Below are 18403 nucleotides of genomic sequence, written 5' to 3'. Positions count from 1 at the left end.
AGCACTAAGACAGTCATGGTATTAAGACTGCAACGCTACTGAATCATATACATTATACAGTTATCAGTTACCTGACTTTTGTAAATTACATTCACTGGTGCTACTTTTACAGTCATACTGTATGTGTATTTATGTACATATCGGTGGTGAATCTGTTGCTGAACTCACAGGATATGGCAACAAGCTGCACCTGCCTGCTGTCATATCAGGAGGGTAAAAGTGGTTTGAATGTGATTATTATAAATACAAAGAGTTACATAGCAACAATTGCAATCTAAACTACATTAGAAAACATATGAACGTGTCTTATGTCTGTGTTGGGAACAGAAAAAGGATCCAACTGGTTGCAAATGTCAAAACACTGGATTTGCTCTCTCTGTGTCCACACTGCTTCACTTCCCTTGGCTCCAACTCCAACCACACTGCAGCTCTACTGAGGCTGATATAACAACCACTTAGCTACAACTGAGACATCTGTTCCAAAGGATCAAGCTCCGAGAGAGACTACTTAGTGTAGACTACTTCACACATGGAAACCGCTTGATACACTAATGCAACAGCATCTAACTTCTCTGTTTGCATACTGTACAAACAGCATACACAGAGCACCATGGGCCCAGCCTGAGGTAAACCACTAATACACATGATAAAAAAAAACAATGTGATGCTGAAGCAGAGGTTCACTGAGAAAACAACTTCTTCATCAGTACTACAGTTGCTTATTTTTCCTGTTGCATCATACTTGCCATATTATACCAGACTATACCAGATTGAGAATTTCGTTTAGATTAATTCTGATCTCGAGCCAAATTTAGGCAGGGTCTCTTTTGTTTCATGATGTCCGCTCCACATGGGGGAGCTGGATGGTCAGGGCAAAAAAAAAAAAGGGGGAGCCAGAAATAAATAAATCACGTAACATTGTTGATCAGTTGTAACCTACTGTGTGCTGCAGGACACTGCTAAAGTATTGACCAGTTGTCTGACATTGAGTACATCAAAGTCAAACACAATGCTTGTATTGCTTGATGACAATGTTGTATCAAATTAAATGCACACTGTCAAATGTATGATGTACAAATGTTTTAGTTCCCTTATGCATTGTCCTCTGTCGATATTAATCTAGTTCCCTAATGCCATGCCCCTTGCAACACTTGTATTCACATGTGTTAGTTCTGTTGGAGCTAGATCTAATTTAAATGTCCCCATTGTCTAGAACCAAGACTTAAGGTCACTGCCAGTTATTGTACAAGTCTGTTGTGTTCTGCTTCGATGTCATCTTATTTTATTTTTGAAGTAGCCTAGTTATTGTGTGCATCATTTACATTTCACATTTTAGAGTGTTAATAGCAATAATAGCAGCGATTGTGTTGACATTATTACCTGCGGAGGAGGAGTCTTCATGGTCGGAGCTCAGGTACCCGTCACTCCTCCTGTCAGGGGTGCTGCACCCGGACCCGCGGGAGGCTCTGCGGTGAATCTGCGGGAAGGACGGGGACAGCCTGCCGTCATCGCCGGAGTCAAAGTCCCTGCTGTGGCGGAAAGGCCGCCGGTTGTCCCGGTAACTGCTGGACGTCCTCTGGTTGTCCCTGCCGACGACGTTTGGCACCAACAAGTTATTCCTGACGAAATTCTCGTTCAGCTCCGCGTCCTCGTACTCTCTGTCGCTGCCCACCTCGCTGTCATTCAGCTGAGGGACCACAGTTGGGGCCGGCTCCCCTCTGTGAGAGCTGGGTTTCCGTGGCGGGACAGGGATGGGGACGGGCTTACCTGTCTTGCCGATGAACCTGCTCCGTTCCCGGCCGAAGGAGCTCATGATACCCGCGGTGCTACCCGCCGCGTGGTGCCTCACGCCTCCAGGGTCAGACACCTTGGACATCCTGTGCCCGTCGCTCTCGTCGTCCCGCCGCTGCGGTTTCCTAATAATCGCCGTCTTCGCAAAGCCAAACGTGTCAGCGTTAAAGTTTTCATCTTTGCCTTCAAACCTTTCCGGGTCGCTTCTCCTCTGTCGAGAGACGGTGGTCTGCAGGTAGATCACCTTGAATTTCTCCTCCGCCAGAGCCTTCTGCAGCCTCTTCAGGTTGCTTTTACATGTCTCCAGCTCCGACTCGATGTCCTCTACAGAGTTCAAGTCCATTCGGGGCACGTCTCCGTCGGGAAATTCATTCCTCCAGTGTTTTGCGAATTCCTCCTGTTCCCACATATCGATGTTCACACCGGGCTTTCCGCCAGCCGCAGTCTTGAACGCCTCAGTCAGACAGAAAGGTTCAAGCTAATTGTTCTGCGTCTTCTTCGACAGTTCGGCGACGCGTCTGTCGCATAAATCAACCTTCCTCTCCTCCTCTGAGCTCAAAGAATAAACTGTCTGTCGGTGTTGTCAGCACTACTTTCTGACCATCTTCAGCCTCCCACACACTCAAACGGCAGACGTACGTGTGCACTCACTGAGCGTGTGTCAGGAGCGGATAGCAAGTTTACCACAGCGCTTAAAAGTTTCGGGACTTCCTGTGTTTAGGCATGTTGCCTTCATGCGCTGCTCGGACAACTGTGATGTGTAAAAATGATGCGGCACACATCAATACCAGATTTAAAGAATGTGTGTTTGGCTGTCATTTATTTTGCTCGTTTCAGTGTATCATTTGCAAAAATAATTGTACTAAACAAATAATACACATTACCTACAATCAGTGTTGGGGGCAATGAGATGAGATGTTACAGTAATATATGTCTTTGAGCGGTAACAGAGTAATATAACGCGTTACTAATAATATTTCAGTAATATATTATGACAGTTATGTCATGTAACGCGTTACAATCCAGGTTACCGACTGAAGTAAAGGGTTTATTGTTTTTTTTAAGAATCCATCCACACCAACATGACCATATAAATAAAGGCTATGCTTGTGTTTATTACAGCCGAGCCTACAAGTTGTTTGTTTAGTCTCCGTGTGACTGAAATGAGCCATATTTCGCAGGCCTAATGATGTAGCTTAATTTACATTCTTGAATCACGTATGTCCATGCATTCCTTGTTATGTGGACTAAAATTAAAAGGCATAGAAGAAGACATTTTTGTCTTGTCATGTCAATATAGGCTACATTATAGAAGCTATAGGTCTATTGTGTTTCGTATGACTAAGCCTACAATTAAAACTATTTATTCCTATCTCATAATATATCAGACTTTGATCCTTTGTCAGCCGGCTCATCCCTATGTCTAAGGCCATTCATTTATTTAAAAAGATCTAGGTTAGTTAAATGTTCTATATAGGTTATTTGGGAATTTTGTTGAAAGTACCTAAAAAAGTAGTGTAATAACTAATATATTACTCTACACAGACAGTAATATTGCAACGTAATACATTACTTTAAAATGAAGGTAGCTAGTAATATGTAATATATTGCATTTTGAAAATAACTTGCCCAACAATGCCTTCAGTACTTAAACACATTCCATGAGCAAAACAGGAGCAAACACATAAGTACAATAATTATTTCGCTCATATCCGTACATTTTACAGAGTAGATAATAGTGTATGTCATAACAATAAATGTTTACCATCAAATGTACACACTGCTTATCCTCACATACAGTCCCTAATATGACCTGAGTACCACAGAATATTGCCTCTCAAGCTCACTAGTTTGAAGAATTCCGACAGCACATGAATGCAACACGTACTAGCTCAGTGGAAGCTGCTGATGAGTGGAGTTATCACTCCTCAGATTTAATAAAAATCAAGCACCACCAGGCTTTATCTAGAGTTTAAATGTTCACTCCATGTGGTGCAAATTCAAAAGTCACTTTTCTTTTTCCCTTTCAACATTTCATGATATCCATGTAAATGGTAGGTGAAAGATGGTGGGTTATTTAAGTCACTGATAAGTCTTTCATATGTTCACCTATTCTAAAAATAAAGGTGAATAGTTTAATTTCAAGTCAGTCTTTTGCAGATTTGTATTGCTTGAGTGTTATTATAAGTGCAGCCCTATTTGATAGTGTGTGCCTCCTCTGGTTTGCATTATGCACTTAAGGATCAATAAACACAGTCATCTTTACTTGTCTAATGTACTTCTCATGGTTTTCTATTCAAGTTTCAATGGTGGCACATTGCACGATGCCTATTGTTTTGTCCCATTGGGATATATTTGATATGACTATCATGTCATGCAGGGAACAGGGAAAGCTGTATCACTTATTTCTTTCTGTCACAGAAAGACAATAAGAAACCATTGTTTACTTCTTGCATTTGGTTTAAAGATGCTTTCGTGGGTTTCATATTATTTCACGTATTGCTCTAACATTTAATGAAATCAAAAAGCACACAACAGTGCTTTGTACATGCCATGCATATTGGATACAGGAACACGTATAACTTCCAGTAGATAAACACATCCTCAGTCTCTTGCTTGTTTTCATTGATGCCATTTTATCACTGCAGAATAATCTTTAGAGAGAAATGTGACTCTTGCTCAACCTTTTCCACCCACTTCATTCGTGGCACACCAGACAGACACTTGACATTTACCAGCTTAACATTTTTAAAATTAGCAATGGAAGAAAAATGTTATATCTTACCCGGAAAACGTTTGATCATAGTGGTTTTCATGATTAGACGAAGAAGCAAACATAAACCCTAATCGCCTTCATCTCAGCAGGATGCACCCAGCTGCGTTCATGTAAAAACTTGATCATCAGCCAAGCATGAGACTTCCAGTAAAGCAGAGTTGTAATGCTATACAACACAGGAGAAAGTTATCACTGTGGACAGAGGACGAGAGGGGAGGGTGGAGGCAGAGATGGGCGCTTGGTATTTTCGAGTGCCCGCTTGGATCCCTGCCCAGAACTGAAAGATCATTCTGCTAAAAGCTTTCAGTAGCCGAGAGGAATCATTGATCAGCACTTGCTGCAGGCCTGAGAGCCCTGATTGGGTTACTGTAATGAATAGATGAGAAAGGCTATGAGTCTGAAGTCATGAAACTACAAATCACAAGCCTAACATGATATCCCAGGAAATGTATGGACTTTTCTGGCTAACCAAGTGTTCAATACAGTCAGCTTTTGGAACGCAGAAGTGCCTCAGCTGGGCCAGTCATACTCCTCATACTTTACTGATATGATCGTTCCAGATCAGTACAACAGAGGTGTAACTTCTAGTTTTGATGACTATGAGATAATGACATGACAAGGGAAATGGTAGCAAAGCTGCCAAAGTTGGCAGACAGCATTCTTTACATCTCATTACCAAAGTTCTTTCATTTATCAAACAACACATTTACCACTGTTTGAGTCAGATTAAATGACTCCTGTGCTTGTGTTTGTGTCATCCAACCCCTTATTCACCACAACTGCAAATATTTTGATAGGTGAACACACCTCTCGACCTACTTCAATCCCATTCAGTTCCAGATGTCCTGGGACACCTGAGACGTATAATCTAGCTGTTGAATGGAATTCATCGCAGCAAATGAGAAGCGACCAACAGTGTGGGGCAAAGACATGAACAAAATCTCCAGCTATGCTCTAATTGTAGCATTTACTGTATGAAAAAAGTATGCGTCACTGTAAACACATCTGTGTGTCTTCTTTAAACATCCAACATGTTCTCTGCAACATACAGTATACAGTGTAAACACATGTTCAGCAGTGGTGGAGGAAGTATTCAGATCCTTCACTTAAAAATACTTATACAAGACTGCTAAAATACTACAAGTGAAATTCCTCGATGAAAATGTTACTTAAGTAAAAGTATGTAAGTATAATCATTTTAAAGTATTAAAAGTACTTTCCAAGTATTTAAGTATTAAAAGCAAAAGTACTCAATGCAGAAACTAATGATTATTTTCATTATGGATTCATCTGCTGAGTTTTCTTCTCCATGAATCAAATGATTGTTTGGTTTATAATAACAGCACAAACCTCAGAAGTATTAACATTTGTTAAAAAATATTAAAATAATTCAAAGTAAAAGGCAGATGTCATTCACATTTGTGAAGCTTAAACCATAAATTGTTTTTACATGACAAATGACCGAAACTATCATCAAAATAGTTGCCATTCAATTATCATTTAAGTTTAGGTTGTTTTATTTATAACACAACATTATATTTAATAAGACCTCCATACGTTTTGTATGTAAACATCTAAAAGGATAAACTAACTAGTAACTAAAGCTTACAGAAAAATGTAGTGGAGTAAAAAGTACAATATTACCCGCTGAGAGGCGAAGTAGAAGTAGAAAGAAGCACATAAAGACTCCAGGAAACTACCTCAGATTTGAACTATGTAAATGTACTTGCTACACTCCACCACTGGATATAACTAACAGCATGCTGTACAGTGTTGTGTTGTAGCCCAGTGCCAGTAGTCTGCTCTGGGCCAAGGAAGACAGAGCTTTGTTAAAAATGACACAAATTAGAATAAGCTCTGGTCAAGATTTTAAATAGTTAAATATGTCTGGTTGCAAGGTAAATGTATTGTCATTTTTCAAACCACAGGGGTTTAAAAAAACAAAACTATGTCTGAGTCCTTTCTGCTACATACTTTTTGGAAAATGGATTGCTGATGACAAACTGAGGAGTCTCACAGTCTGGGGAATGAAGCCTCTCTGTAGTCTGGTGTTATGGCAGCAGACATTTGTCTATCTTTTGCCAGATGGCAGCAGGTTGAACAGACTGTGGCTGGGTGGGTGTTGTCTTATAGTATCTTTTAGGCTGTGTGCAGACACCTCACTTCACAGATATCACAGATGCTCTGTAGATGGTACCAGTGATGTTCTGGGTGGTTTTAATCACCAGCTGTAGAGTCTTCCTGTCCTGTGCTGTACACAAACCATGTCAGTTTGTGATGTTTCCAGTCAGGATGCTTTCTATTGCTCCTCTGTAAACAAGTTGACCAGATATCTTGCTCCTGAATTTAGCCTTCCTAAGTTTCTGTAGGAAGTCGAGCCTTTTCCGTGCTTCTTTAACCAGGGTGGTGATGTGTGATGACCACTGATTCTCAGTGATGGTAATTCCAAGGAACTGTTCACCTGCTCCACTTCAGCTCCACCGACGTAGACAACACATTTAAATAAATTGAATAGAAACATCTTCTTAATACTCCGAAATGATGATGGGTCCATAAAGACTTTCAATATGGACATTATTCTAAATATATACACCGATCAGGCATAACATTATGACCACCTGCCTAATATTGTGAAGGTTCCCCTTATGCAGCCAAAACAGCTCTGACCTGTCAGGACAAGGACTTAAGACCTCTGAGGGTGTCCTGTGGTGTCTGGCACCAGGGCGTTTTATAGTGGATCCTCTGGGTCCTGTATGTTGGCGGGTGGGGCCTCCATGGATCAGACCTACTCCAGCACCTCTTACAGATGCTCGATCAGATTGGGATCTGGGGAATTTGGAGGCCCGGTCAACACCTTGGGCCCTTTATTGTGTTCCTCGAGCTGTTCCTGAGCAGTGTTTGCAGTGTGTCAGGGCACATTGTCCTGCTGGGGGGCCACTGCCATCGGGTAGTGTTGCTGTGATGAGGGGGTGTACTTGGTTCACAACAGCAGAACATCGCATTGTGATGAGATGATCAATGTTATTCACGTCACCTGTCAGTGGTTTTAATGTTGTGGCTGATCGGTGTATATGTACATTTGAACTTCATGGGTCTGTGGTTATGGGACAACGAAAGTATTGAAATAGTTACACGGTTCATTCCTTGAATGACCAGACAGTGGCAACCAGTATGTTCTATGCTCCAGCTGAGTGCATCATAGAGAGGACCCCAATCAGCAGTAACGTGACGCCCTCTTGTGGCTGCAGGTGCTACCCTACATGACAAAACAAGCAAGCTGAGTCAAAGCTACACAATGAAAGAGCACAGTAGAGCATAGTACTACATTTATTGAATGGATCATTTCCACAGGACTTCAAGGACAGTAAACATTACTAATCATATAAATGGTGCTACAGAAAATATTGCTGAATGATCAAATGAATTACTGTCAGACCACAGAGACACACTTTGAGACAAGGACGTAAAAATATTAGAAAGTACATATGCTTCATGATTACACAAGTCTTATACATCCCTTAAAACCAACATACAGTACAAGTATATCAAAATAGACACAAATATATTATTATAAAACACGTTTCAAACTGCATCCCGTGTGTGTAGAGGAACAGAACACGTACCATTTCTTATCAAAATAATATCTTGTTTTCCAACACACATAATCTACAAATTTCACTCCAAATTTGTTGTGCAATTTTATCTGAAGTCTCTATTAAGGCAACAATAGGACAGCACCACAGATGCAACCACTGGTGTTACAGGTAGGTAGAATCAAAGGCCACAGACACCCTACCAAAGATGGTACAAATATATGGTCAGAAGGAGACAAACGACATACAGTTTTGGGTCAAAAGTTGCAGGTTAGGATCCTCAATGGCTGTCCTGAGCAGTAGTAGGAGTGTTGTATGATGATTCAGTGATTAGGCCTGGCCTTAAATATTATAAAACTTATTGATTTAATATAATTAAAATAACAGTAGTATCATAAATATTTACCACAGCAGTATACAAGTCGTCAAGACTTTCACAGAGACTCTTTGCAAAGCCTCCACAAGTGTTCTTTGCATAGTTAATTTATTTTCTGATAGTAAACGCATAGAAAACTGAATCAGTGTGTAAAAGATGGTGTCTAGTCATTATGTGAGAAAAGTCTCATTTGCTAACAGAACAAAGTGCAAAATCTATACACAGATCGTTTTTAACGTGTACACATGATCGCCGTCAGCCTCGTGAACCAGTTCTCATGCTTTTCTGATGGCACTTGCTACCAAGGTTTCCCGCCTGGTGGTCACAAACGCCTGTTGTTTTTCATAATAGGCTGCCTCATTTATAAAAGTGGGATAGACAGTGCCTGAGCCTTGGTAGTGGATGGTTTTTCCATCGAATGTTTGGAACATGGGGTCGCCGGGGTTCAGCGGTTCCCAGTCACAGTCCTGAAACAACAACAAGCAATAAGTAACTTGAGGATGTTTCTCAAGCTAAAATAACATATTCTCACATCAACCGAAGATAGCTCATTTCCTCTTTCATAATAACTCATATTAAGGTTCAGTCGGTTATATATTTGGGCTTATGAAGAAAGGCAGACTGTTCTCATTTTTACCTGCAGGTTAGGGTGCACCATGGCAATGATGTTTCCATTGGCATCTCTGGGGTAATCGATCCTCTCTGAGACCCAGAAAACCTCCACCGTACAGGGAGGGAACTCCATGCCTGCACAACACACAGAAAACAACATCCACAATATTGTATGCATCCTGGAAAAACTATTGAGGAAAATGTGCCTTAATGAAGTACAAAGACACAATTCTTTTTTAATGACAGAAGAAAAATAAGGGAAAACAGAAATAGGCAACCTTAATCTTAATACAATTCTCCCTAAATATAAAACAGGGATGATGCCTCGGAGTACTCAAGAGGAAAACAATTTAAGAAAAAAGGGAAACAAACAAGCAGAATAAAAAGAACAGTCAGCCATTGAGACAGAGAACGGTGCTTTCCAGCTGCAAATGATCAACTTCTCTGCCGCTGTGATCTCAGCTAAGAAAACCCTTTTTTAATGATCAACTTATTTAAAGAGGAATCACCATGCAAGAAAAGAACAGACTTCAAAGGTAATAGTTTTCCCCAGGATACTGGATAAAAACCTTGGGAACAAGCTGTCACTAAAACAACACTTAACAAAGGATGGGCTTCTGATAAACTCATTTTTAAAAAAGCAGGTTCTGAATTTACATAAAAATCAGCTATGGGTTGAGAGAGTATAAACCAGCATATTATGATTATGCAGCTTTCTGCAATGCATTTTGAAGAGGTCAGTTAAGCCTCAGATACATGACAGTTACTCTACTTGATGGAGGCAATTTTGAAACGATACACAATCAGTAAAAACAAGACAAATAAACATTTATTTTGATGACATTTTGATGATGGTGGATCACCAAAATCAGTTGGATCTATCCACTGTGAACCACGCATGTTGATACAAAATGTTATCTTAAACCATCATGTATATGTCGGGATATTTCACAGGGTAAAATAATGGGGATTCATCCTCTGGGCACCATGAATGTCTGTACAACATTTCCTGGGAATCCACCTCATCGTTTATGAGATATGTTGGACTGAATATGCCGTGCCACTAAAATGGCTTATCAATTATGATATTTACATTAGTGAAAAGACAAATTAAAACTTGAATAAATGTCTTTTTTGTGGGTCACCATGATGTGACATGATTGTAAATATATGGTACGTGCCAAACATATTAGAACAGCAGAAAGAAACTTACTTACTTAAGTGTACAGACTGAAAGATACTGATTCAGATTTTTTATATGGGAGTCATATTAAATATTGAAAAGGATTGAGCATATTCAAATGATCTATGAGGTCTGTCTGTCACTTCTAACTTCTGCTCTAGTGATTGAAACATGTTGCCTTTTAAATGATTTTACTTTTTTATTGATTGAAGACTTTTTAATATTCCCTTCCTTCCTTCCTTTTACCCTTGTTTTCCAAAAGCCTCAGACAAAGTTTTTAGTTTTCTAGCTAAATTATAGTAATTTGGTAAAGTTTGCTGAACTTGAGGCTGGAGGGTTCCACACAGTGCGAGATTCGCCTTGTTAAGTCTCTGGGTCTCAACAGGAAGTGCAGTGGTTTTTGGCAGAGCTTGGACATTAAGTAAGTAGATGCTCAATGAACTACTTTAACACGCAAATGTGAGACCACCACTGAGCTATATTGTTACGTAAGTGGCAGCACAGAGCAGAAAAAGGACAAACAGTTCTCCCACTGAATCTGTGAGAAAGTCATTTTCAGCTCCAACAATTATTGAATCTCCTACAGCGAAACTACTTGTTTCTTCCTGCTGCCCGGCTTCAAAGCGCAGGAACACCGATTCATCACCATGGCCCGGCATTCATCAGCACCAGCGTGGCCCCCACGACAGAAGATTACCACACCATTGGCAGCCAGACTCTAATGACATGGAAAGTGACCAACTCCCAACAAGCAGACCATTCAGCAGCCGTCCAGTCAGGGGAAACCAACAGACTGCAACTCACACTTGGCACAGAGCGCTTGTTTACGTAAAAGAGGAAGGAAAAGCTGCCTTGCACCTAAACATTGCAAACACTGTTCTGGGCCTTGGGGAAAGAGAAGTGGCAGAGCGGAGGCGGGGTGAGACAGATGCAGATAAATTTAGAGATTTGGATGTAGGTACATCTGGATGAGTCAGGCTGACACCCTTGGGCATTTTGTCACAAAATGTTTCTCATCAAGATGATGCTGACAAACAGGAAGACTGACTGTAAACAGGCTGTTTTTTTTATTACATAACACAATATGAATCATAATACTAAACATCCCAGAGCCAAAATTCTACAGAGATAATTTCATACTTTAGAAGTTCCTGAAAACCAGGGGGCGCTCTAGTAGCTTAGTTAGTAGTGCGTGCGCCTGATGTACAGAGGCTGTGTCCCCGCTGCAGCGGCCCAAGGTTCGGTTCCGATCTGAAGCTATTTGCTGCATTTCATGCTCTCTGTCTCTCCCCATTTCCTGTCACTCTTCATCTGTCCTGTCGAATAAAGCCATGACATTTTTTTCCCAAACTTTAAGAAACATGACCTAATTCAGCGGTTATGTATAGTGAACTCTCAACTGCTTTGGCCTTTAAAGGGGAAGTTCATAACACAATCAAATGCTTATTTTTCCTCTTTCCCTGTAGGGCTTTTATCCACTTCAATTGTTTGGTGCGAGTTGTTCAGTTTTGGAGATATCAGCTGTAGAGATGTCTCCCTTCGCTGGAATATGATGGAAGTAGATGGAAATAAAATCTTATGACATGGCCCATTGTTGAATGCCATATACATGCAGTGTGTTTCATGCCGGCCGTACCTTCATTAAACAGTTCGATGAAGTCCAGGGCATGTTTCAATATGACCCTCATGGCTTCAAAGATGTTACTCCTCAAAACACCTTGAGGCTGAGGACCGACTTCCAGACCTGCAGTGAAACAATCAGAGGACACGTTCACACATGGAAAACAATTTACTTCCAACTGAATAGATGTCTCGGGAATGTCTTAAATACAGCCCTTGTCCCCAGAGCTATTTGGCTGAACTTGTGAGACTCACCAACAGGGTGCTTGGCAACTGAGCGTGAAGTGGAATATTTCAACAGAGGATGTTCATTGAGCAGAACGAGACAACTGGCGGGAGCAATGGCTTTCTGCAACACAGAGCCGACACAAAACAAGATCTCAGCTGCAGATACGAAAAAACACCTCAACACTGTCGCACATCGGTTGGCCATCTCAAGCAGACCTAACTGTGAGTGACTGCTTTGAGATTTCGCTCGACCGAACAGAAAATTAAATCTGCAGCAGCCCGCAGCGGAACAAATATGACACATACAATAACAGGCTGACAAAACACGATGGCCACGGGCATGAATGAAGTTTGAGCTGGTCGTCTATCCTGGTGATGAGTAAAGGAACAACATCATTTTCAGCATGAACGGCAATATGATCCATGTCGCCATCATTTATAAGTAGACTACTGGATAAAATAGCCAGCTGGGTGAGACACTTCTGGAGCTTCACAGCAGAACAGTGTTGCAGCATTCACCTAAACAGCTGAAGTAGATGCAGACTTTGTTTTAAAACGTGAAAAAAACAACCAAGAAAAAAAACATGAAATGCTCCTTACAGCTCATCTGGTGTAATCCAAGTCTCTGGAAGCCCTGAGACCCCAAACTGATTTGAGAGGGTGTTATTTACACCCTCGAAGTGCGGTTGAGCTCGTCAAGGGTGCACACTAACACTTTAAGCTTAGCGCCTACAGTGCAGATTTCAGCTTCACAAAGGGTGCACATAAAGTCTTTTCAAATCAATTTGGGATCTTGGGGCTTTTGGAGACTTGCATTACACTGGTCGAGCTGTATGGAGCCATTTTGTTTTTGTTGCTCCAAAAAATGTTTTATGGACTATGAAACGTCACCCATCACTCCATAGACATGGGGTTGAGTAGATAATGACTGAATTTTCTTTTCTTTTTTTCGGTGAACTTATCCTTTAAGCTGTCGATGAATCAAATAATTGTTTTTATTTGTGCAGCCTGTGGTATCTGAATCAGTGAAAGACCTGAGTCGCCTGAATGGACTCTACATACAATATGTAAGAAACACTATGAGCCATGGATTAAGTAGAGTCCTAAGCACAAGATACTTCAAAGGATTGACATTTGCCTTTAGACAATGGCATGGCTGTCCATGAAACAGGTACTAAAGTCATGACTCATGTTTCAGCCTTAGACTGAATGGAAGACAATGTGCCAGATAACTCAGAACTCCCAACACCAAGGCCAGAAAAATGAGTCATTTAACAACTGATGTTTGAAGGTGTTTGATGATAGCATACTGGGCAGACTTCTAAGGTCATTCTTCTTATCTATGTATCTCTGTGAAGCATTTTGTGTCCTAAAAGTTCAATTCACATTTCTCATAACCTCTGTTGCTTACAGACATTGAGGTCATGTTGCGTTTGGCTGCGCTTTTCCTCCCTGGTGTTGCTCTGCATGCCTTCGTCTTGTTTTGAAGCGCAAGAAGAGGAACTAGAGCTGATAACAGACTCAGTGCGATATATAACAAACCGGAGAGCAAGCTAATGTAGTGCAAGGAAAGGAGTTTATAGTGCTTATTCAGATGTGACAAAACAAATGTTATGCTGATTAATTTAAGAAGGATTAAGAGAAAAAAATTAAGAAGCATCCCGTCGTGCTCAGGAGGGATTTGTGGCTCAAAAAAAACTGGCGTTGCCTTTGGATTATTGGGATGGTTGATCCTTTGAACCAACACGTAAAGGTGAACTGAGGATTTTATTATTTACATAGGTTAACTGATCCTCCCCAGAGACACCTATTGATAGATATATTGACTTTTAAACACACACAATGATGTAAAAGATGGAACTTAGTCTTAAAACCTCATTCTTAACATACTACGCTCTGTGCTGTATGTGTCATACAACATATTTATGGAGCATTTGCTTGGATCTGCTTGGGAGTTAAACTTCACTTTTTGAAGTCCTCAGAATAGCTCATGTTGCAGAGGTGAAGTTTAGAAATGTTAAATTTGCTCCTTGATGATCACCTTGATGTAGTTCATCATCTGCAGATTGAAATGGTCTTTGGAGCTCTCCAAGATCAGAGTGCAGCCCATGTTGGACGTTGTGTTGTGGAGGTCGAAGATGACATCGTAGGCCTCGGGGCTTCCTTTGGGCCCGAATAGCCTGTTGATCTCCTGGGCCCTCTGCACCTCGTAGGGCAGGTTATCTCCTCCCGGGGCACTGTGAGACACACATGCACACACACGTGAGAGCAGTCAGATGCAGACACATTAACAGCTTATCAGACAATTCTGCTAACGGAAACACATCAATGATTTACACAATGGTATCTACTTGACCTGCATGCCCTGTAACACTTTCACCTCACTGCTGGAAAATCTCTGAGTCACAACCTACAAGTTAACACAGTAACTGTCAGGTTAACGTGTGTACAACAGTGTTTGTACGTTTCAGTGAAAGCTGAAAAAAAAAGAATTTCCAGTTGCTGTGCTGAATGAAGCTTTGTATTTCCTACACTTCTTCACATGTGGACAACAGGAAAACATTAATAACGGCAAATTATGTCTTGATAATTACCGTAATTCCACCCAATTTGTTAATCTAGAAAGTGACGGTAGCCATTAAGTCTGAGCTGGAATACAAACGCTGGATTCAGCCGGACAGTGGCCTCCTTTTGTGAGTGTTAAGAGACAAAATGTAATCTCTTTTCTCCCAGCCTTGCATGTCAGCACTACACATCCTTGAGAAATGTGCTTTGTCCCCGGGCTAAACTTGGCTTGTGCCCCCACATAGACACTCTACACGGTCTGAGCAGAGAATCAGAGAATGAGAGCTTCCCTTCTTTTCTCTTAGCTCTTTTAAAGCATTTCAAAATAACCAGCAGTCTAGGATATTCTCCGAGCTACTGTAGCCCAGCAGCACCTCTGCTGTCCATATTGTCTCACCTGCCCTCACATCTGCTCTTTTGATCCCATTTTTCAGCAGATACCTGGTATTGTCTGGACTGTTTGTACACAAGCACAGTGTGGAGCATGGCTTTAAAAGTGGTCTCCAACACACCAGCAGTAAATATGAGGAAGAGCGGAGCTGTCGGTTTATTTAAAGTTGAAGTAAAGGACACCATGAGCTGTTAATCTTCTTAGATGATGCCTTGAGAGGAACAGTTTGTAAGCTGGAGAGCGCTGAGACGATCTTTAAAGATGATTCAACATTACACACGCACAGTATGATCTGAGCTCTTACCATCGTTTTATAATCCATGGTTGTTTGAATCACAAAATGTGCCATACATCATAAGAAATTATGTTATTATTACTTAAGCAGACTTAATTACAGTGTTGTGACAAGTATTCAAAAGTCATGCTTGATTAAAAGTAAAGATATCGTGTTAAAATATGCCTTTGGTAAAAGTGAAAGCCACCCACGCGAATTATACTTGAGTAGAACTCTTAAAGTATCTGATGTAAAATGTACTTAAGTATTAAAAGTAATTTTCTGACCATAAATGTACCGAAGTATCGAAATTAAAAGTAAATTAAACATGTATTTACATATATGTATAAACTGTGTACTTGCCGTTATTAGCGTTAATTGCAGCGTTGTGAAAAGTACCCAAAAGTTGTACTAGAGTAAAAGTAAAGATATCATGTTAAAATCTTACTTTGGTGAAAGTGAAAGTCACTCATAGGTGTAGTACTTCAGTAAAAGTCTGAGTACCAGTATCTAATATGAAATGTACTTAAGTATCAAAAGTAAAAGTAAATTAAACGGGTATTTACATGTATGTATAAACTGTATACTTGGTGTACTCGACCTAGCCAGTTATTGGATCTTGTATTCAGCATTTTGATTCAGAATCACTGTTTTGTTTTTATACGATTGCTGATAAAATAAGTTAATTTAAAAATGTGCTGTCCTGGCTTTGATACAGCAAGCAGTCCACAAAGTAACTAGTAACTAAAGCTATCAAACAAATGTAGTAGAAAAGTGGAAGCATAACATAGCATAGATTGAAAGCCCATAAAAGTTGTCCTCAGTTACATTCCAGCACTGCTGGATTGTACATACCCTCTATCTAAAGACACAGACAACACTCACATGTAGGAACATGAATAAGACAGAAAAAGGTCAAGAAGAAGCCCACACAGACACACCAGGGTGAGCATGAAGCACAGACACACTATAATAACCTTGGGAATGCAGTGCTGGGACTCCTCTGATGATTTATGGATAATGGGACATCATGTTATCCAACCACATTAGTAAATAGGCTGCTGTGTGTGTTCATGCATGCTGACTGTATGGGCCAGCGTTTGCGTAAGACTGTATTTTCCGCCATAGTGCACACGAAGAGGAACGAATACAAAAAAAATACAAAAAAAAAATCGTCTTAATTCATTTGCAGCTCGGTCACGTTTCGCTCACGTTTTTCCTGCTGGCTAACAGTCAGCTCCAGTCCGGGAGGACTCGCTGCTCCGCTGTTATTGGCACAGGGGGCTTTGGGGAGGGGGCGACAACTGGGCTGATGGTAAACACACACACACACACACACACACACACACACACACACACACACACACTACCTGTGATAATTTAATGAAGATGTTCACGTGAACGTTTTCCCGGAAGATAATCCAAGAAGAAAACGGTGTTAATCTCATTTTTTGTGTTTGGTTTAGTGTCACCGTCTCCTTCACTGTCTTCCATCTGTCAGTCCACACCGTGTCCGTCTTCCTTCACTGAGCCACATATCTTCTGTTTCCCTCACTTGTCTGACAGAACACGCGTGAATTCTGTCAGTAACGTTACATTATCGCGCTGTTCGTTACATTTAACAACACGTGTCTACTGACTGTAGTAGAGATCTGAAAGGATTTAAACATTTCTCACGGATAAATTCCTGATTTTAGTCATTTAATTCGTTAAAACAAACAACCCTAAGCTCCCTCAAGGAGAAAATGTACACATCACTCAGACAATGAGGCGGTGGACAGTACAGGTATGTACCTGTGCGACCCCTTTGTTTTTCTCATCGCAAAACAAAATCAATACAGTCAAATATGGATCTGTTGTGAAATGTGACTGTTTTCTGGATCCGTGCCATGAAAAGTTTCCATTCAACATGTATGACAGCGGACAGGACCAACAACAACAACAACAACAACACCCTCCAGCAGCGCCACGGACGGAGCGTGACTGCTCGCAGGTCAGCTGTGTTTACCTGAGGTTTTCCGGGCTGAAGGCTCGGTTCAGGTCCGTGTCCACGTATCTCGTGCACTTCTCCACCGCCTTCGGGTTGGTGATGAAGGGTTTGGTCTCGACACCTTTCCTCTGGATCTCGGCGCTGTTCTTCACCCACAGGTTGACGAGCGTCACGCCGGACATCTCGTTCCCGTGCGTCCCCCCGAAAATAGCCACTCTCCTGGCCTCGTTAAAACACACGCTGTTGTTGTAAGAAGACATGACTGGACAGCGAGGACCGTGCGGAGTGTGTGTGAAGACACGCTGGGGTCAGAGGCTTTCGGGAGCCTCGCAGCCTCACGGTTTAAATGCCTGCTGTGGCTGCGCGCTTACGTAACGTGCCCGCGGGCTTGTTGTGGTCAGTGAGCGTGCGTAAAATGCGCTGAGTTGTACGCGACATCTCGAGTTGCGGCTGAAACTCCAGTTAACAAGCTTCCCCCCCTTTGTTTACCTCCGACCGTCAAACTACGGGGACACGTTAACTGTTCGCTTCCGGTGAAGCTCTTCCAAAATAAAGCCTAGTCAAAACAACCTCGCTGTGTTTGGTCTACTAATCCACACTCGATGGGATACGCTACTTCCGGGCAGGGCCTTCAAAATAAAACAATCTGCTAGGCTACGTTTAAGAAAAACAAGTGGAAAACAAAACGTTCATGATTGTTAGTGATGTGAAGCAGTTTGTCGGTAAGTCTGTCTTTGAACAAGTAAAATACACATTCTTTTTTTTTTCCAATCATTTTTAAATTTTGATGTCACATCTATATATTCATTTACACTTATATTGATATATTTTTTAAACATCCTTTTCGTTTATTTTTCACTTTCTCATTAGGAAATCATCTTAATTAATGTACTGTACTTCATTCTTGGCACCTACACACTCCTTTCACTGCTTGTTCCACCCATCAGGTTACCATAACTACTTTTATCCACTACTCTAGCTATCTCTTTCAAATGATCTACCCA

The 18403-nt window shown here is 41.1% G+C and overlaps 2 protein-coding genes across 2 annotated transcripts in view; both read right to left on the bottom strand.

Moving 5' to 3' along the window:
- The window catches only part of abr (ABR activator of RhoGEF and GTPase), a 136185-nt gene extending 133725 nt beyond the window's left edge, over positions 1-2460 (bottom strand). The window contains exon 1 of the mRNA XM_084374108.1: positions 1381-2460. Coding sequence (XP_084230234.1) covers positions 1381-2200 — 820 coding nt within the window. The 5' untranslated portion in view covers positions 2201-2460. The remainder of the gene's footprint in view (positions 1-1380) is intronic.
- Positions 2461-7876: 5416 nt separating this feature from the next.
- Positions 7877-17959, bottom strand: aspa (aspartoacylase). The gene is made up of 6 exons (XM_084373531.1): positions 17418-17959; positions 14221-14416; positions 12207-12300; positions 11968-12075; positions 9174-9283; positions 7877-9003 (listed from the first exon to the last, which is right to left on the bottom strand). Exons 1-6 carry the CDS (start codon positions 17657-17659, stop codon positions 8812-8814), a joined length of 942 nt encoding a protein of 313 aa, XP_084229657.1. The 5' UTR covers positions 17660-17959; the 3' UTR covers positions 7877-8811.
- Between the last annotated feature and the right edge of the window lie 444 nt (positions 17960-18403).

The sequence above is a fragment of the Pagrus pagrus genome (genome assembly GCF_965226575.1).
Source record: "Pagrus pagrus genome assembly, chromosome: 14".
Lineage (NCBI taxonomy): Eukaryota > Metazoa > Chordata > Actinopteri > Spariformes > Sparidae > Pagrus > Pagrus pagrus.
Note: the sequence above shows the minus strand (reverse complement) of the source record. Positions and strands in the feature narration are given on the sequence as shown.